Source organism: Cyprinus carpio, chromosome A2, assembly GCF_018340385.1.
Source record: "Cyprinus carpio isolate SPL01 chromosome A2, ASM1834038v1, whole genome shotgun sequence".
Taxonomy (NCBI): Eukaryota; Metazoa; Chordata; class Actinopteri; order Cypriniformes; family Cyprinidae; genus Cyprinus; species Cyprinus carpio.
The window spans coordinates 25644423-25666762 of NC_056573.1; the positions used below are offsets into that span (position 1 = coordinate 25644423).

The 22340-nt window shown below is 35.4% G+C and overlaps 1 protein-coding gene across 1 annotated transcript in view; it reads left to right on the forward strand.

Moving 5' to 3' along the window:
* Positions 1–315: 315 nt before the first annotated feature.
* The window catches only part of LOC109048451 (CUGBP Elav-like family member 5), a 133095-nt gene continuing 111070 nt past the window's right edge, over positions 316–22340 (forward strand). Inside the window, exons 1-2 of the mRNA XM_042712531.1 lie at positions 316–810; positions 13194–13276. Coding sequence (XP_042568465.1) covers positions 324–810; positions 13194–13276 — 570 coding nt within the window. The 5' untranslated portion in view covers positions 316–323. The remainder of the gene's footprint in view (positions 811–13193; positions 13277–22340) is intronic.

Consider the following 22340-nt stretch of genomic DNA (forward strand, 5'->3'; position numbering starts at 1 on the left):
TATTGATGATAATATTATAATTTGACATGCAAGTCCAGAATATTTGTTTTCTGTTCTTATTTTTATGATTGCTTTTTGTTGGAATATATTCATGTCTGTATGTTTCTACAAGTTTTGTTATAAAAAGGAACAGTTTTAGTCTTTCTACTTCAAAATGTCATATTTAATTCAATGCTTTATCTATCTTTTTTTTTTTTATCTATATTATCGTATGTTGTCTATTTTTAGTATTGGTTGGGAGGTGGGGGTACGGGTATGTGAGTGTTGGTCGTGATCGGGTTTGGTTTTCTCCTCCCGTCAGGTGCGGGGGGCGCGAGCGTGACATGTGTCGAATAGAAAGAGAGCGTCGCGCGCGTTTCCAGCTGAGCGCGTACTCTCTCCCGTCGCGTGTGCGCGTGCGTGTGTATGTTGTTACTATTATCGCGCTCTCCGCCGCGCGCAGAATGGCTAGATTCACCCAGACTGAAGCGAGGAGGCAGCAGCATCCTCAGCAGCATCCTCAGCCTGCCCACGCCAGCCTGCTCCTCTCTGGACCGGGGGCGGTACCGAGCCAGGCAGCGGCACCACTGCTCCTCATCCCGCACCAGCCCCAGTACGCGCACATCACCTTCCCCATGCCCATGAACGGCTCAGAGCCCATCTCCATCCACCCCGACAACGGCACCATGAAAGACCAGGATGCCATCAAGCTGTTTATAGGACAGATCCCGCGCAACCTGGAGGAGAAGGACCTCAAACCTCTTTTCGAACAGTTTGGAAAGATCCACGAACTGACTGTCCTCAAGGACCGTTACACAGGCATGCACAAAGGTAATGATGCTTCTGAATGACTGGTGAGGGCTTTGGCCACATGGGTTACCTGTTATAAAATGCGTTACGAGCTAAAAATATGTTGCCTCGTTATTGTTTACCGCTGCTTACTTCTAAACATCAATTTTCTTCTGTTGCGCATGTATTTATTCTATACGCACAGAGTGTTGTTTTGTTCTGTACTCCTTCTGGGCTCACATATGTAGTCTACCACGGCCAGCACGATTACAACTGATTGTCCTCTGACAGCATGCATTCATGGAATTCAAACCGAAGTATTTTTAAGAGTAACATAGTCTGTTTTTCACGCGATACACTAATGTATTGTAGTTTTGTGTTTGCGCACCTGGTTAACAATTCTTATGAAATACAGAATATGTGATAGAAAACATGTTTATATTGGTATTTATGACTTTATGCTTTATAAACATAAGATTGTATGCACATTTGTTCTTTACACACTGTGCAGACTACCCCTGTTCTTATATTTTACATTTACATTTATGCATTTAGCAGACGCTTTTATCCAAAGCAACTTACAGTACATTCAGGCTAAATATTTATTTATTTATTTATTTATTTATTTATTTAACAGTATGTGTGTTCCCAGGGTCTTGAACCCACGACCTTTTGCCCTGCTAATGATTTCAACCCTCACACTGTTTTTAAGCACAGTCACTATTGCATCTGATTTCCATCAGTGCATGCTGTCAGATGCCATTCACACCAACCTCTGTCTCTCTTTTTTGAGTAACATGGTCTATTTCTCATGTAGTACACTGATTAATTGTGTTTTTGTGCTGGTTCACCCTGTGCACCTGCTAAAATTTATTATGTTATATAAAATTTGGAATAGATAAACATTGTTTACTTCAAATATAAGCATCAACTTTGTTCTATTGCATGTACACATGGCTTTCTGTGTCCCACATTATATTGAACTACACTCAGTATGACTGCAACTGATTTCCATCAATGCATGCTGTCAGATGTCATTCAGACCCGCCTAATGTTGATAGATCTGTCTTGTTCTATTTATCTTGCGTTGTGCTTTTCTGCTAGTGTTCACCCATGTCATGACAATAAAAATGATGCTGGATGTACCGTGGTCACTCCCACTTTTGTTTATCATCTCGTATTTTTTTTTTGTGTGTGCTTGCAGAAGTAGGGCAGCCCCGGTTTGTGCGTAGATGATGCATACTAATGTGCGACATGCAGTCTTCTTAACTATGTGAACTGAAACATTTGGTGTAAGGTTTCTTTCACAGTAAAATGTGAACCTTACATATTATACTGTATGCTAATTTATGCATTTAAAGAAATCATGAACCCACTAAAGGTTCAGTGTTTCTTTGTTTGGCATTTGAGCATTTTATTTGCGCATGTATGCATTGCATTATTTTTTTTCCAAATTCCCAGCAAAATCTCATCCAAATTAATGCACCAACAGAAATTAGAACATAATGCTTTAGGAAGTAGGTGGTTTGTCATGGATTATTGTATTTATTTATTAAAGTAGGCCAGAATATATAAACAAATTGGTTGGAGATTACTCTTTCATCAAAAATAAGTAAATTGTTGTCATAAAAATAAGAGCTTTATTGTCATTGAAGGTTCATTAAAGAACCTTTAACATCCATGGAACCTTTTCATTTTACAAAAGGTTCTTTAGATTAGTAAAATGTTCTTTACACTAAGCAAATAATGTATTTTATTTTTGTTTTTTTCAAGAACTGATCACTGAGATGTTCTTTGGGTAACACAAAATGGTTCTTCTCTTTCATCACTGCAAAATAAACCTTTTGGAATTTTAATTTTTTAAGACTGTAGAGCTATAAAATGTATGTGGAAAGATCCTCAGATCATTTGGTTGTGGAAGAATTTGGTGAAAAATGTCTGAAATTCTAGAAGATGCATGTGAAATTAATGGGGTCTTTTTTTTTTCAGGATAAAAATAAACCTAAAGTCTCATTTTGCATTTGAGAAAAAATAAGATACTAAAGCAATCTCATTTTTACTTGTTCCTTCTTAGCGGGATTAAAACTGAATCTAAACTGTATTACACAGTATGGACAATATATATTCCTGGATTTTAAATAAGATTAGAATAATATTTGTAATAGAAAAAAAGAGCTTGCATTCCTTGATTTTCTCTTTTGTCTTAGGCGGGTCATCTCACTTGACTGAAGCTCTAATTTGATTTGAGAGCAGCACTAGAGGGATGTAATACCTTTCATAGGCATTTTAAACAGCCAGATTCTTGCCCAGGTATTCTGTGATTATTTCGTTTATTAGTGAAAGAAAACGTAGTCCTCATTCATGAAAAACATCATGTTAATTGAACTTGAAAACTCATTTAAAGCAACACACTCCTCTGTGAGTATCTGCGTCCCCCTTCCATCTTCTGCTCAAAATATTCCCTCTTTCTGTCATGCTCAGAGGCACACACATGCTCACACACACACACCACACAAATGAATAATGGTTTATGCCCATAGGAGTGTGCGAGAGGGAGGATGAATCAATGTAGGAGGCCTGTCACACTCACAAACGTGCGCGCGCACATACACACACACACACACACACACACACACACACACACACACACACATGCTCTCTGTTGACTGCTGTCTCAGTGGGATGTTATTAGTACAGTGCTGTTAGATTATCATTTGCATTGACATTAAATTACTGCTATGAAATGTGCTTTATGAGTGTGCAAGACCTGCCACAATAGGCAGAGGGTGAAATCGATGGAAAACAGCATTAGATGCACATTTCAATTACTCGTTTTTCACAGCCCTACTAAAAAGAATAGCATTTATTATGCAGCTCAGTTTCCATCATTGTTGATTCAGTTCCGTTCAATAACTGTGTGACTGTTGCAAAGTTCATTAGTTGTGAAGCAAATTCAGTTCAATTATAAAGCAGTTTTACAGAAGTTCAGCGTTGATTCCGTTTAGTTCAATAATAGTGCAAAGTTCATCAAATTATGAAATAAATACAGTTTCATCTATAAAGCAGCTCTACAAAAGGCAATAGTGTCAGATCAAGTCAGTTGAGTGTTGATTCAATTCAGTTTAAACACAGAGTTGATGTTTCAAAGTTTGTTAGTTATGAAAAAAATCCGATTCAGCAGTAAAACAAGTCATTATCCAGCTTCATTTAGTTCAGTTTTGTCCTCATCCAATAGTATCAGTGCAGTCAAATTGATAATATTACTTAATATTAAGTATCTTTTAAACCCCCAAGTGCATAAAATATCTCTAAAACCAGCTAAACCAGGGCTGGGCAACTTCTGTCCTGTGGGGCCACTGTCCTGCAGAGTTTAGCTCCAGCCCTAATCAAACACACCTGAACATGCTAATCAGTGTCTTCAAGATCACTAGAAAGCTACAGGCAGGTGCGTTTGATTGGGGCTGGAGCAAAGCCCTGAGCTAAACAGACCAGAATAGTCAGTTTGGCTGGACTGTGAGACCAGCTAACCTCTTTAGGCTGTATAAGATTTTTTTTTTCTACATAGGCAGCATTTTTAGGCATAATATGCATGAAAAGCTGTGATAAATGGTAGGTATTTTACTTGCCATGATGCCTTAAATTGTTGCCTATGTAGGTATAATTGTGCTGCTTCTAAGATTCTTATTTTGGCCAAATTTTAAGGCAGCATCACATGTGCCTTCAAGGCTATCTCAAAATGCATTGCAGCAAACGATCCAAGATGACAGACCATAAAATGGGTCAGTGTGCAATTAAAAATACCTGTTTTACCCAACATTTGTTTGTGTTATGCATATTTATGCTTATTGGAATATCATTTTGTTACAACACGAAAACAATGAACTCTTATCAAAATCAACTAGTTTTTATGAAGAGAGTGGATGTGCATTTTGTTGTGTGCGTGTGTGCATCGCATTAGACAAACAGCCACAGTGGTAAACATTAATCATCACAAGCAGCATGTTTACAGGCTTCCCTTTGACCCGCATTCACATGCACACATTTAATCTGGGTTGTCAATAAATGCCTGGATCGTGCCGTGCGAGTAGGTGTGTTAAAGCTTGTTGTTCAGACTAACGTTGACACTCAATGACAGCGCAAAGTGAAGAGCGAGGTGAAGCATTGAGGTAATCACTGTTTAGCATGATGTCAGATTATGAAATATGTTATAGGGAATATTGGTTTTGTTGAGAAGGGAATGGGTAATGAACCTGTACTGCGTACTGTACTATGAAGTATCATAGTCATGATTCTCTATGTCTAACATTCTCTATCTGTTTTATAATACAATATCTTTTACATGCATTTGAAAGTACATCTCATGTACAAAATCCAAAGTACATTGTTACATTATAGGTCCTTCAGATCTTCAAATGTTTTTCTGGACACTTTAATGCACCAGCAGAAGAGCTTAAAAGGGTCTATCTATAAAAAATTAGACTGTTATTTTAAGGAGTAATCCTTTTTCTATTATTAAGGTAAACTTAGACACTGAGCTCTCTCAGGTCGAGGAAGAAGTCTTTATTAGTGCATGTGAAGGATTACTTATAGGAGAGCATTCACATCATCTACTGTGGACGTGACAGTCAGTGCAGTGTTGTTTTCACTTGATCTCCACATGAAAATTGCTGCATATAGTGTCATATTGGCTCAATTGGACCAAATATTGTAGTAATTTGCATTGAATATCTGTATGATGATTGCTATAATTTGATGATTCTCTGAATGTGCATTTGTTATTGTCATTAATGCTGTTGTATTTACATATGCACAGTAACAACTTATCTTTTATATTGATTATTTTTGTGCCACTGTCAACATAATGACACATCATGCAAATTGTCCAGCAGTCATTTCTATTTCAAATAAATGCTGTTCTTTTGAACTTTCTATTCATCAAAGAATCTTGCAAAACAAAATGTTTAACAGTTTCCGCAAAAATCTGATGCAGCACAACTGTTTTCAACATTAATAACCATAATAATAAATGTTTCTTGAGCAGCAAATCAGCATATTAGAATGATTTCTGAAGATCATGTGATACTGAAGACTGGAGTAATGATGCTGAAAACATCATTAAAGAAAACACTTTAATTGCAATAAGTTTTTTTTTTTACTATATTTCAGATCAAATGAGCACTTGGTGAGCACTTCTTTTGATCAGAAGTGTATCATATCATTGGCCATTTTTACTGAACAGAAGAATTAGCTCTCTTTTGTGGTAGTTTCAAAATCTTTTCACATGTTATTGAAAAAGCATGAATTTAAAGTAAATAAGTTTACAATATACAGGTGCATCTCAATAAATTAGAATGTCATGAAAAAGTTAATTCATTTCAGTAATTCAACTGAAATTGTGAAACTTCTGTATTAAATAAATTCACTGCACATAGACTGAAGTAGTTTAAGCCTTTGGTTCTTTTAATTGTGATGATTTTGGCTCGCATTCAACAAAAACCCACCAATTCACTATCTCAACAAATTAGAATACTACATAAGACCAATAAAAAAAAAACATTTTTAGTGATTGTTGGCATTCTGAAAAGTATGTTCATTTATTGTACATGTACTCAATACTTGGGAGGGGCTCCTTTTGCTTTAATTACTGCCTCAATTCAGCGTGGCATGAAGGTGATCAGTTACTGCTGAGGTGGTATGGAAGCCCAGGTTTCTTTGACAGTGGCCTTCAGCTCATCTGCATTTTTTGGTCTCTTGTTTCTCATTTTCCTCCTTCCTTTGACAATACCGTTCAGGTCTGGTGAGTTTGCTGGCCAGTCAAGCACACCAACACCATGGTCATTTAACCAACTTTTGGTGCTTTGGACAGGTGCCAAATCCTGCTGGAAAATGAAATCAGCATCTTCAAAAAGCTGGTCAGCAGAAGGAAGCATGAAGTGCTCCAAAATATTTTGGTAAACGGGTGCAGTGACTTTGGTTTTCAAAAACACAATGGACCAACATCAGCAGATGACATTGTACCCCAAATCATCACAGACTGTGGAAACTTAACACTGGACTTCAAGCAACTTGGGCTATGAGCTTCTCCACCCTTCCTCCAGACTCTAGGAGCTTGGTTTCCAAATGAAATACAAAACTTGCTCTCATCTGAAAAGAGGACTTTGGAGCACTGGGCAACAGTCCAGTTCTTCTTCTCTTAGCCCAGGTAAGATGCCTCAGGAGTGTCTTAACAAGAGGAATACGACAACTGTAGCCAAATTCCTTGACACGTCTGTATGCCTTGGCCCCAGCCTCAGTCCATTCCTTGTGAAGTTCACTCAAATTCTTGAATCGATTTTGCTTGACAATCCTCATAAGGCTGCGGTTCTCTCGGTTGGTTTTGCATCTTTTTCTTCCACACTCTTTTTTCCTTCCACTCAGCTTTCTGTTAACATGCTTGGATACAGCACTCTATGAACAGCCAGCTTCTTTTGCAATGAATGTTTGTGGCTTACCCTCCTTGTGAAGGGTGTCAATGATTGTCTTCTGGACAACTGTCAGATCAGCAGTCTTCCCCATGATTGCGTAGCCTAGTGAACCAAACTGAGAGACCATGTTGAAGGCTCAGGAAACCTTTGCAGGTGTTTTGAGTTGATTAGCTGATTGGCATGTCACCATATTCTAATTTGTTGAGATAGTGAATTGGTGGGTTTTTGTTAAATGTGAGCCAAAACCATTACAATTAAAAGAACCAAATACTTAAACTACTTCAGTCTGTGTGCATTGAATTTATTTAATACAAGAGTTTCACAATTTGAGTTGAATTACCGAAATAAATGAACTTTTCCACGACATTCTAATTTATTGAGATGCACCTGTATTTAATTACAGCTTATATATGTGTACAGGGAGCATATATCTGTGTAAAGGTTAGAGAAGAGAAGGCAGATCTCGGCTCAGAGAAATGAAGTCACAATTACAATTTTAGACAGAAACACTATATATGAAGATAAAGCCATATAATGTAATGGCTATTTAATGTAAGGGTAATGGAGGGTAGGAAGTCATCCGTAATTGCATTTCATTGCCTTTCCAACATGTGAAGATAAAAAACCTTTGAGAGGACCACATTTCTGAGCACATTTATGATCTCTGTGTGGACAGTTCATTACGCTTCAGACAAATAATGAGATGCAGTTGCTAATATGTTGAATAATATACCCTAATATTAATCTTCAGAACGGTATGCATTCTTCAAATCACATTTTGTTGAAGTTTGATTTTGTTTTACTTAGCAATCAGATTTACATTTTTGGTTGATGATAAGGCTTTAAACGACAACCAATGTAGATTTTGGCTAAAATATCTGGCACTCATCTAAATTTGTTCCAGTCCTAAATCTGTTTTATGCAAAAGTCGTTTGGATGTAATGAAGTCATATTGAGTTAAAACTCACATAAATAACTGCCAATAGAGTCGTTTAATTCAGAAATGACCTCAAAAAGGTGTCCAGAAACTGTTTGGCTTCCAGTGTTTTGTGTTTGCTTGGCCAAGATTTATTTCATAAGAGAAAATGAAATTACTACTACAGAGAGATTTTAATGTAATTTATAGCCCATAATGCAGTGCACCCTGTTTTTGGAGCATTTGGGGGCAAACCGAGATAAAGTTATTTTTGAGCTACAAAAACCTTTTTTTTTTTTTTTTACTCTCTATCTCCCTATCATTCTCTCTCTCTCTCTCTCTCTCTCTCTCTCTCTCTCTCTCTCTCTTTCTTTCTTTTCTTTCCCACCAGCCTGTGATAAAATGTTATCAAAAGGGGATTTTAATGGAAAATGATAAGGAGATGACTGTCATTTTCTGCTCCCAGAATGTATTGATCCGAGCTTGATACAACACAGATGTGCAGAATAACGCCTGAATGCGCCTGAATTATCTGTCTCTATCTTAAATTAGCCGGCATGTAATTCTCTGGTGTATAAAGCCAAAGGCGGTGTGTCTTTCTGTAAGCACTGTAGTTGTGCTGTACTGTCCCCAATGAACCCAGGCATGACTTTGATTGCTTGTTTCACTTAAGGTTTACATGGAATGCCATTTGCCATCCATTTTACTTAGCATTATTCATTTCTGACTGAAACAGGATATTCATGGTTTCAGAAAAATATGAAGTGGCACTTCTGTTTTCAACACTGATAATAAATAGAAATGTTTCTTGAGCAGCAAATCATCATATTAGAATGATTTCTGAAGGATCATTTGACACTGAAGACTGAAGTAATGATGCTGAAAATTCAGCATTGCATCACAGAAATATGTTTCCATACGTTTTAAAATATAGTCAAATAGAAAACATTTTATTGTAAATTGTAATAATATTTTACTTAAATGCAGCCTTGGTGGACATTAAAAGAGGAAAATATACTTTATTTTATCTGTCAAGGATTGATTAGATTGTGAAAAGTATTCCAATAAAACGGGTGGTTCAGTGAGAGGCACTGAAAAATAAGAAGTTTCAGCGACGTCACTTGGATGGATCAAATTATTGCATTTTGATACAAAAACAAACATTTGTTTTTCTTTGGAGTAACATATTGCAGTAAAGTGTAGTTTTGTTTCCCATTGGTTGTCAAATGTGATTTTTTTTTTTTTTTTTTTTTTTTTTTGCCAAGCTTTAAAAAAGAGAGAAACCTTTTTGGTAGCAATTTCTAAGGTTTCATTTGTTAACATTAGGTAACTACATTCATTATCAACTAACATTGAAAAATACTTCTATATCATTTAATGTTTATTTCAACACTTAGTAATACATTATCAAAATAAAAAGTTAATATTATTTAATGGTTTTATTTTTTTAACTAATGTTAACAAAGACTAATAAATACTATAACAAATGTTACTTTCTCAGAAAAAAAAAGGGGTACAAAGCTACTGGGCTGGTAAGGTACAAAAAGCTAAAAGGTACATCTTATTTGCCCATAAATAATTCATATTAGTATCGTAAAGGTACATATTAGTACTTTAAAACTATATATTAGTATTCTAAAGTGTATATATTAGTTATGTTAGTTACATATTAGTTATATTATATTATCTTTGGAAAAGGTGCAGCCCCAGTGACAGTTTTTTTTTATCATTTAGTGTAATTCATTATGGTAATGAATTAGTTAACGTTTAAATTAGTGCTGTCAAATGATTAATCACGATTAATTACATCCAAAATAAAAGTTTTTGTTTACATACTATATGTATGTGTACTGTGTATATTTATTATGTATATATAAATACATACACATAGACTAAATATTTTGAAAATATTTACATGTATATACATTTATATATTTATATTCTTATATTTTATATTATATATAAATATATTTAATATATAAACATAACATATTTTTCTTAAATGTATACATGCATGTGTTTGTAATTATATATACATAATAAATATACACAGCATACACGCATATATTATGTAAACAAAACCCTTTATTTTGGATGTGATTAATCGTGATTAATCATTTGACAGCACTAGTTTAAATAGGACCTTATTGCAAAGTGTTGCCGCCTTTTTTATATTCTCCAGCTCAGCTTCCAATTTCAATAGATAATATGTCAATGCAGGATAGTGAACTGTCATTGTCAAAACAGATTCATTGGGTCTTTAACTACTTAATCTGTTCTGGCATGGATGGGCTGCTAATGAGATTGTGTTGATTTATAGAGTATGAACACTGCATGCTGTGCCAGTGTTCATGTATTATATAGTGTGATGTTGTTGAACGGACACAGGTGTGCAACATGAATACATATGAGAGCTGTTATACTCTCTGCTCTCTCTAAACTCCGTTTCCGGCTCTCTCTAAATGCCGTGTGTGTGTGTGTGTGTGTGTGTGTGTGTGTGTGAGTGTGTGTGTGATTAGTTCTACCTGAGGTGGTCCGTTTGCTCCGGACACGTGGCTTCACTCAGAGGGTTGGTTTGGGTCCATCTGAATGTGACTGGTTTAATTAAGGTTTACAGGTAACGCTAGACTACTGCTCCTAACGACAATCATTACAAGCCAATTATACTGAAGCTATGAAAATATCACTGTCAGAACAATGGTCGGGAATTCTCCTGATCGCTCCAAACTGCTTTAATATTCCTTTGGATTCTTTGTCTGATCTTCGAGAGCTGGCTCCAAGGGGAAATGCAGTAGTTTTAATTTAGAATATAATTAATTTATTTGTGTCGTAATGTTTGGGAAAGGCTGAATGTGAATATGAAGATGTATTTAGAAAAGAGGCTGAATAGAAAGGAATGTGCCTCTTAACAAAGTTTTAATTTATTTGGCCTTTTTAAAATATTTTTTGCAAACTTTCTGATTAACACAAAGCCAACTTGCTAGACAGAATAAAGATTATATTGAAAATCCCTCTAATCAGTTGATTGCTTGCCAAATGTGTATATATTTGGCCTTTTTAAAATATTTTTTGCAGTAGCTTATATTTCTTTTTCCACCCTACTTTTCTACACAGACTTGTCATGAGGTTGTTAAACGATGTCATATGCTTCTGTAGAAGCCATAATTCAGTGTTAACAGTATTCCCTCATAATATGTATTGATATTTTGAAATGGCTTTTATTTTTATATTTTAATTTTAAGTGGTCTTGTCATTTTTGTTAATTTTACTTTTAATTTATTTTTATTTCATTTTCAGGTTTAGTAATTTTACTGCTCCAGTTAAACAAAGAAGGCAGTAACAAATGTGGACTAAAAGTTTCTAAAAGTTTTTTTCGTCTAATATTTATATTTTTTCAGCTTTATTTCAATTAACAAAAATGATTTTTAAGTTTTAGTTAACAATAACAACACTCTTCACAGACAATTCTTTATTAAAAAGTATTTAAAATTTATTGTTTTTTTTAAATATTTTTTAATTTTTTTGCTGTAATTTTTTTTATTTCAGTTTTAGACATTTTAGTACTTCAACTTAACAACTTACTTATTTTCTACATTTCTTTGAGTTTTAAAGTTTTGTTTGTCTAATATTTCTATTTTTATTTCAGATTTATTTCAATTAATGAAAACAAATTTTAAAAGATTTGCTTTACAATAACAACACTGTTCACATTTTTTTCGCTATTGTTTTTAAAAAAGTATTTTACATTTTTAAGCTAGTATTTTTTAATATTTATTTTTAGCTTAAATATTTTTTTTTATCAGTTTTAATAATTTTTAGCTTAAATATATTTATGTGCAATTTTCCCTCATCGAATTAAATTAAATTAGTCATCTAATATATATATTACATCATATATATATATATATATATATATATATATATATATATATATATATATATATATATATATATATACTATATATATAGTATAAACAGAAGCCATAGAGTCTGACATTGCTCATAATTGTTATGGGGTAAATTAATTCACAAGCTTGGCTACACTGATCACACCACCCATTGAAGAGTGAGAGAGAGAGAGAGAGAGAGAGAGAGAGAGAGAGAGAGAGAGAGAGAGAGAGCAGAGAATGACAGACATGACTGATGCCTGATCATGGCAATTGGAAATCATTTCTAGCTGCTCTTCTGGGAGCAGAGGCGTTACAAGGTCAGGGCAGCCAAAAACAGTGGTTGTAGGGTCGTAACCCAGGTCCAAATCTAAATATTTTTTAAACCAAGACTGTAACCATATCTTGAACAATGAGGGAGGAGGACTTTCGTTGATGCACACACACACACACAAACATACATACATACATACATACATCACTCGCACACAGAGATTAGAGATCGCTCTGCACACACACAGAAACATTCAGGAGCCCCGCGACTTTTATTAATATAATAGATTCAGTACTGAATCTATCCATTACAGTTCTCAGCAATAAGTTGGTAAAATCACTGTTTTTGAAGTAACTAAACTCTTCACAGCTTTATTGTTTGTATATGTAGAGAGAGACACACAGATGCATTGCCATTCTCTCTTTCTCTCTCTCTCTCAGAATGGCCATATTTTAGAAAAAAAGAAGAGTCGAGCATCACTGGATATAGGTGTCAGTCATTTAACATAACATTTCAAATTGCTTGTGATGTCCTTCATTTATAAGTCATTTTGTATAAAAGCAGCTGTTAAATTAATAAATAAAACAGATGTAAATGTATGTTAATTCTAAGTCAAAAATCACTTACAATATAATTCCTTTGGAAATACCAAACACATAGAAATGCCTTGGCAAGTCAAAAACCCAGAACAGCGAGTTTTGCACAGGCAGACATCACTCATGTTTGCCTCAGAACATGTAAAAATCTAGTTTTTCTTTTGGAGTGAGTCTTTGTGATAAATGGCAGCATGGAAATGTAAAACACAGAGCTTTGGTACATGAGTGTGTGTGTGTTTTGAGTAGGTGTGTGCAGTTCTGTATCTCATTCTCGTCTCATTTTTACAGGCTGCGCGTTCCTCACCTACTGCGCTCGTGAATCAGCCATCAAAGCCCAGAATGCATTGCATGAACAGAAGACTCTACCAGGGGTATGTCTCTTTTGATCTCTCTCTGTATTTCTCTAATGGCTTTTTGCTTCATCTATTTCAGGCAGAAAAGGTCTAACCGTTGAACGTAGTTCAGTAACAACTTCAAATGACATTGTTTTTCTGGTTCTTCTGTGTTCTCCTGATGTATTTAACTTTTTTTGCAACATGTAATCAGGATTATATTTGTAGGAAAGCTTGGAATGAAAATGGAATAGTTCACCCAAAAATCACTCCATGTTTCTTCAAAGTTTTGTTTTATGAAAATCGACTTAAATGCACCGAAAAAAAAAAGTTTACAACTAGATCCTAATGAACTGGCAAATTACAGACCCATTTCAAAAATTTTGTTTATGTCTAAAATTGTAGAAAATATTGTCTGCTCAATTGTGCTCCTTCTTGCAAAAAAAATGATCTCATATGAAGAATTTCAGGCCCCAGTATAGCACAAAAACTGCACTTACAACTGACTTGCTTCTTGCGTCAGACCAAGGCTGCATCTCATTGCTAATTTTTCTTGATCTTAGTGCTGCGTTCGACACCATAGATCACGACATACTCATAGATTGATTACAAAACTATACAGGTGTTCAAGGGCAGGCTTTAAGTTGGTTTAGATCCTACTTGTCCGATCGCTACCATTTTGTTTATTTAAACGGGGAGTCATCTCAATTATCACCAGTAAAATATGGAGTGCCACAAGGATCTGTCCTAGGTCCTCTGCTTATTTTCAATATACATGTTGCCCCTTGGTAATATTATTAGAAAATACGGGATTAGTTTCCACTGTTATGCTGATGATACTCAACTATATATCTCAACAAGACCAGATGAAACTTCTAAATGATCTAAGCTAACAGAGTATAAAAAAGGTATGAGTGAATAGAAGTAGAAGTACTTTTTTGGGTGAACTATAGTACTGAAAGTAGTGGAAGCGTCAACCCTGTAGCATTCCTGTAACGTCCGGTGGTCTTTGGTTCTGAGGGCAAACGGGTCCATCAGAAGCTTTTGTGTGGCAGATGTTAGACGTTACATTTCTTAATGCCTTCTGCTCTGTACTGTCAGTCTGCTTAAGTTCACCTCACACAGAAATCTCCTGCTAATTTAATGTTGTGTGCATGATGGCAGAACAGAAAAGATATAGCAGATACACTGAGATTACTGGTGCCTTTTTCACAGGAAGCTTTTTGTATCCGTTTGAGATACATTTAAACTCTTCAAACTCTTTAAACTTTAAACTGCAGTTGTGATCTTGAAGAGATTTCTCTTTCCTACACACTTAAAGGAAGATTTCACCCACAAATGAAAATTGTTTGAAAATATACTCACCCTCAGGCCATCCAATATGTAGACGAGTTTGTTTCTTCACCAGATTTGGAGAAATGTAGCATTGCATCACTTGCTTACCAATGGATCCTCTGCAGTGAATGGGTGCCGTCAGAATGAGAGTCCAAACAGCTGATAAACACATCACAATAATCCACAAGTAATTCACACCACTCCATTACATGAATTAACGTCTTGTGAAGAGAAAAGCTGCATGTTTGTACAAAACAAATCCATCAAGGCATTTTTAACTGGCTAAAATATGAGTCCTCTATCCGTAATAATGCTTGTCTCCAGTGAAAAGTTGTCTTGTCATGAGAGAAATATGCAAAACTCAAGCACCATTTACAAGTGAAAACAAAGCAAAACTGGAAGGATTTTGATGTGAGAGGACAGCAGGAGATGAAGCGTTATTATGGATTATGGACTCATTTTTTTGGCCAGAAGCGACTTTAAGCGAATTATAATTTTTCAGCAAAGTGTTCCTTTACCAGTAAATGTTCCAAAAAGGTTTTTGCAGTGATGCAATTGAAAAGCCATTTTTGGTTCAGGGAGCAGTTCTTTTAAAGAAACATTTTTTCTTAGTGTGAAGAAGACTGTAAAAGTCTAAAGTACCTTTTCCACAACCTTTTGTGGAATGGAAAGATTCCATGGATGTTAAAGGTTCTTCATAGAAACACCAGTGCTAGTAAAGAAGCTTTATTTTAAGAGTGTATGTGTGGAAATGGAGTTGTATATTTAGATGACGTGGTTTCCATTGGGAATGTAGCATGAGTTAATCAGAGGTGAGCTATAGGGTTTGTTTGGCTCATGTGCTCATGTTGGACTGTCATGAGTAGACATGTGGCTGCACATTCATACGCTCCCATGGGGTCTATCGCTGCCGTGAGCCAGCTGCCGGAAAACACAACGCTGGAAAAGGACCGCAGTAGATTTATGTAAAGGTTACAAATATTAACCTTGTTGGATCGCACACACCGATGCAGAAAAGCACAATATGAAATTGAATACATCCATACAGTATATGCACTTTTGGAACTTATGCACAGATACACACACACACAGCTGAATCTCACGAAACCTGCCAAGAACATTTCTAGGTCACATTTTACATCAAAGATAGAAATTAGAAGTGGCCTATTAATAGTGGTGATCTTTCAAGTCTATTGACATTGTCTTGTCAATCAATAATGCATTTAAAAAAAAAAAAAAAAAAAAATATATATATATATATATAATTGATCTTTCAAGTCTATTGACATTATAATTATATATATATATATAATGCAAATTATATTATTTAATATTTTAATAGTAATCTTGTAGGATTTATTATTATTATTATTATTATTATTATTAGGTCCTGCTGGTCTTATTGGGGCATGAAGCACAGTAAATGATGATAATACTAGTCATGATTTTCAGATCAAGATGTATATTATAAGCCCTGAATGTGTCTGAATGGAGCACGATTATAGAACTGGTTGTCTTAATAAGGACTGAGCTACTTTTACTTCGAGGTGTGTGTGTGTGTGTGTGTGTGTATGTGTGTGTGTGTGTGTGTGTATGTGTGTGTGTGTGTGTGTGTATGTTTGGAGTGGGGTCACTGTAAAAGAGAGCAGTAGAGCATAATTTTAGGCTGGAGAGACTATTTCAGGAGCAGACGGGGTGTCAGTGGAATAACAGTCAGTCATGTGACACCTGAACTGGTTTAGAAACAGAAAACAGCTGTCACTCACTGGCTTGTTTTTTGGCCGGCTGAGTTTCATTCTGCTCTGGGACTGGGACAAATGGTTTTGGTAAATGTGGTTTGCAAGATTTAGTTTGGGCTTCATTAGTCATGCTGAGCCAGATGTTTGACAATTGGCATTATTTTCCTAATCAGATGCAATGCAATAAAGCAGCAAGTGATGCCATTTGGGGAGGAAATGAATGGTTTCCACAAAAATATTGAGCAGCACAACTAGTTTCAACATTGATAATAATAGGAAATGATTCTTGAGCAGCAAATCAGCATATTAGAATGATTTCTGAAGGATCACCAAAGACTGGAGTAATGATGCTGAAAGTTCAGCTTTGCATCACAGAAATAATTTACATTTTATAATAAATTCAACAGACAACAGTTTTTTAAATTGTAATAATATTTCAATTTTTTTAATGTATTTTGTAATCAAATAAATGCAGCCTTAGTGAGCATGTGAGTCTTCTTTCAAAAACATTATAAAACCTTAACAAACCCAAACCTTTAGTGTATTATTATTAATAATACACATAATACATGTATATTATTAATACAGTATTCTAATTGTGTCATATTATACTTCATTGTTGCTTTCAGTGTGGAGTTTTTATTTATTATGTGATGTTTAGGGTATACCTGATAAAACTGTTCAAACAAAGAGAAATATCATGTTTACTTTCTTCCAGCTTAAAATGAATGAAATCATCATGAAGCTCACAAACTTTGCCAAACCAACCAACAAATTTGTGCTCTGATGTGTTCATTGTAACAACTTAGGAACTTGTAAACATGAATTGTTGGATTTTTTGGCACTTTTGAATCCAGTATACAGTTCAACTAAAAGACGCAGGAGCAATTGAGTTCATAGATTTAATGCAAAACAGATGAATTGAGGGCAAAATCAATCACATAGACATTCACTAATATTGATTAATGCATGTTGTATTATTATCAAGGGTGTGACCTAGTCAACCCTGTTGTATAATTTACAGATTTCCCATGAAGTCAGACAACGCAACTGAAATGTCTGATGGAAATTTATGGTGTGTGTTTGCACCGTTTCCTTACTTTCCTTTTATTTAAGAGCTCTATCGGGCTGTCAGATTGTATTGTTTTACTATGAGGAATTATTGCGCTCTGGTTGGTTCAGCCACAAGAACTACAATATAATTCATAACTAGGGTATTTATCAGAGAGATGTCTGGGAAGCAGGAAGAGAAGAGAGACGGAGCGCAAAAGAATATAAATAGAGGGAGGTGGAAGATGAATAGAGTAATATGTGCAGAAATACGCTGGTGCGCATCGAGTTTAGAGGAAAGGAAAGTAAAAAGAGAGATGGTATATGCAAACAGGGTGATGAGGGTCATGTTGACAGCCTTAGGCATGTATGTGCACTTTTGTGTGTGTGTGTGTGTGTGTGTGTGTGTGTGTGTGTGTGTGTGTGTGTGTGTGTGTGTGTGTGTGTGTGTGTGTGTGTGTGTGTGTGTGTGTTGAACAGAAAGCCATAGCAGGCCGGCAGAGTTCCTGCATCTCCATTAAGTGTCTGCAGAACGCAGGAATCGGGGCTCAAGAGGTCAGAGGAGGAAGATGAGAGAGACAGAGAAACAGCAAGTCTTACACTTGTTTTGCATTCGTACAAGACATTATTGGACAGTTGGGACAGAAAGGCCATTATTTTTTCATCTCAAATAAAAGAACACTGTAAAATAAGATCAGAGGCCAGAGAAATACATATGAATCCCCGCCAACGGCATGATTGCTAGCCTGATATTTGGCCTGTACTTTTTTTTTTCTCCTTTTTTTTTAATAGTCAATATGAAATGCTGGGTTCCCACAGTCGTGGTAAACCTGGAAATATCAGGGATTTTTTTAGTGGAGTTTGCTGGAAAAGTTTAATTCAGTAAAACCCTAGAAATTCATGACAATTTCTTTAGTAATGTATATAAATAGATACAGATATATAGATATAAATATATATATTTTTTCCAGTTATGCTCACCTCAAAAAATATTTCGCTCATGGAAATTAATACAATCCTAAAACACTTCTCTAGTTACGCTTAGCTCTAAAATGTTTAATTAGCTCAAAATAGTAGTAAAAGTTGCTCTGAAATGATTTATAAGAATTCTTATTCATTAATGTGAAAAGTAATTGGTAAATATAGGCCATAAGAAGCAAAAATCTCTCCACTTATTTTCTATATATTTTATGTATATATGTTTTAGATAGATAGATAGATAGATAGATAGATAGATAAATAAGAGCAGAATAACAGCACTACAAGATATCCAAATACAATATAAAAATATATTAGCTCGTTATATACTGGCTGGAAATCAGTTTTGTACAATCTTATTGAAATGTTTTTTAAACATTCAGTAATCATAAACGACTGGACAAATCATGGAAATGCATTGGTCAAATGGTGTATGGAACCTGGAAATGCCATCAAATTCCATTTGATTCAGCTGAACTCAACTTACATTAATTTGTTCTAGTTCAGTAAAGCTTTTGAATCCCTGCAGGGCCGATTCACAGGAAGGCACAGCGATAACAGGAAAAACCATTGTGGACACACAGTCTGCATATATTTAGGGAAATTAAGGAGCGGAGGGAAAAAAATGTAGAGAGAGAGGCCTGGACTTCAGTGGTGCTTTGTGTGTTGAATTATTATGAAACCATTTTATACGATAAACAATTCTGATGCTGTGTTGAGTCGCCGATGCAAAATCTGGACTCTAAAGCAAAACTCGTTGAGTGTATAATGTGGCTATAGGGGTCTATAATGGTTTTCATCACTAGATTGTAAATAGCAGTTGTATGTTTTCAATAACTCTGAGGCTTTGGGAAGCATCACAGCTGGGAGTCAATCTCAATAGAGCTCAGCTGTAGATACATAGGATCTCTACGTGTGTGAGTGTGTGTGTGTACGTGTGTGTGTATGTGTTTGTGAGTTCATTCTCTATCCGCTGTTCTCGACATCCTTCAGCGCGGCACAGCTTGAGGGATCTATAGTTGCCATAGAAACGGCAGCAAGCCTGTTATCAGTGTAAGTGTATTGAGAAAAAAAAAAATGCAATTTCAGCCAGCACACATACACACACACACACACACACACACAAACACACACATACACACACACACACACACACACACAAACACTGCCAGTGGACGACCGTAGTTGCACCTTTGCTTTTCTTCGCTGTCTTGTTTTACAGTTCATCTAAAGGCAGTGCAAAGCAAAAAGAAGCAAAAATCTCTCCACGTATGTACTACTCTATATATAAAGAGATAGAGAGAGATGCTTAGGAGAAAAAAAAAAAATTAGACAAAAAAAAAAAAAAATTTAAACAACAACAAAAATAAATAAAAAAAAATAGACACAAATGAGTTAATAGTGGTCAGTTTTCTTCTAAACAGTATCAATCAATCAAATCAAAAGTTACAGTACAGACATTTCTAATCTTATAAAATATTTTTATTTCAAATAAATGCTGTTCTTTTTGTTTCTTTTTATTCATCAAAGAATCCTGAAAAAATACAATATATATAATTTACAATGACTATATACAAATTCTATATATTTGTATATACACATATATTTATAATTATATATTTATATATATTTACACACACACACACACACACACACACACACACACACACACACACACACACACACGTATGTATATGTGTATATATTCGTGTGTATATATAGTTAGAAATGTATGTAAATATTTGCAGTATTTATAGAATATAAGAATAGTCTGTCCTGATTATTATTATTAAGAAATCAAACTTTTTATTGTACATTTATATCTTTTGTCATGTTGTTGCTATTGCTTTATAAAAGCAATAAACCACTCGATGACATTTTATAGTCATTTCATCAGAGTTTTTGCATTCTGTGTGAAGAGGATGCCGAGAAGCACTCGTTAACCATGTTAAAATCACAGTAAAGCACAACATTTCATGGTTTATTGCTTTAATGAGCCACTAGAGCCCCTAAACTAAACTAGTTCTGAGTAAATCTGAACTACTCTCTGGCTCATCTCAGCTCAAGCCTTTCCTTTCTTGTGTGCTACTGTTTTCTGCAATGGCATGAAGGCTGAATGTGAGAATGAGGCCTTTTACATAACGAGAGAGAGAGAGTGAGAGAGTGTGTGAGAGAGAGAGAGAGAGAGAGAGAGAGAGTTCCATGTTGCTGCCACTTGGCGATGACCTACAATGTAGGCGCACACAGTCACACATCAAAACGAATAACGATCCAATGCTGCGCTCATGAATTCTAGGTCACTAAGTCCCGCCCCCATGCATGTTTTTCTTTTTTCATTTCAAAGTGCAGCAGTAATGCGATGTGCTGCTGGAGACGGCCTAAGGCGAGTGTGTGTGCACGTTTGTTTATGAGTGCACTTTATCAGATGCGTTTGTACATATGTGTGCTGTTGTATAGTGGTGTGTGTGTGTGTGTGTGTGTACCCTTCAGCAGCTGGAGTTGTGATTTCTGCTGACAAATTCTTCATGTTGTCCTTCATCCTCAGTTGCCACACCACATCTGCCTCACAAATAGACCTGTCCGAGTGTGTGTGTGTGAACTTGTTTTTACTACTTTGTCAGGACCAAAAGACCGCACAAAGATTCCACAAAGACATGATCTTTCATATAAGACTATAAAATGTCTAAATACTATCGTATAAACCTACCTGTCCCTAAACCTGATCATGGTTTGAGACATTTTCTGAGAAAACCTGAAAAGTTTTGAACTTAAGCATACATCTCCATTTAATCTCATTGCCGCCTGGGAGAAATAATTGCAGTGTTAATATGATCATAATTGTGATGTTGCTTTTCTCCTAACTTTTACATCATTAACGCCTGCTCTGTGTATTGATGTTTGTTTATTCAGTCCTGAAGGGTATCCAGGGAATCCAGCATGTAAGTGCTGTGTTGGTTTTATTAGGACTGATGTAGTCTCACAAGGCTCGCCCACAAAAAATGGCAGTATGATATTCAAAATCACAAGCTTCAATCTGATTGTGCAACTTCTGCGCTTGAAATTTGAGAAAACATTTTCTCTAATGCTCAGCAAGGCTGCATTTATTCGATCAAAAATACAGTAATATTGTTAAATATTATAGAATTCAAACTATTTTCTATTGTAATATATGTTAAAAAGTGATTTATTCTCGTCATGCAAACTGAATTTTCAGCATCATTACTCCAGTCTTCAGTATCAAATGTTGATCCTTCAGAAATCATTCTGATCTGCTGATTTGCATAATGCATATTGTTGCATTGCATCAGTGTTACTTTTAAAACATGCTAGTCATAAAACCAAATGTGCATTTTGTGGTATTGCCCATGCACATTTTTGTGATGTACTTGTATGATAAGCTTGTTTGTTTCCTATAGAGTGTTCCAAATCAGTGATGTATGAATTTTACTTAGGATGCTGTCTATGTAGGCAGTTGACTCAGGTTTGGAATGGAACCTGTGAGTTCTATCTACAGCGTGAAAGTGGCTGCAGTGGATCTGTGGTAAATGTTATTGACAAGCAGCTATTTAAGGTCTCGCTCATGGCTGCTAAACACATGATGAAGAGCTGCTGTGTTTGGCACCAAATAGCGCTGTCATTTTGTTTGTGTTAGTGAGCGTGATGCTAAGCTCTCATTGTCCTGCTTGATTTAGTGAAGTTGACGCGAAGAGACTTTCTGCAACACCTCAGAGTGTCCATCCCTCATTTTTTCTTTGTATTAAGTGGCAAGTGTAAAATTGGGTTACACTTTATTTTAAGGTGTTCTTGTTACACACTTTACATGCACTTACTATTATAATAACACTTAATTATGCATAATTACATGCAAGCAACCCAAATCCTAACCCTAACCATATAGTAAGTACATGTAGTTAATGTTACTCAGTACTTTTATGTATGATTTCACTGTAACAAGGACACCTTAAATTGCATTTTAAAAATATTCTACATTTATGTATTTT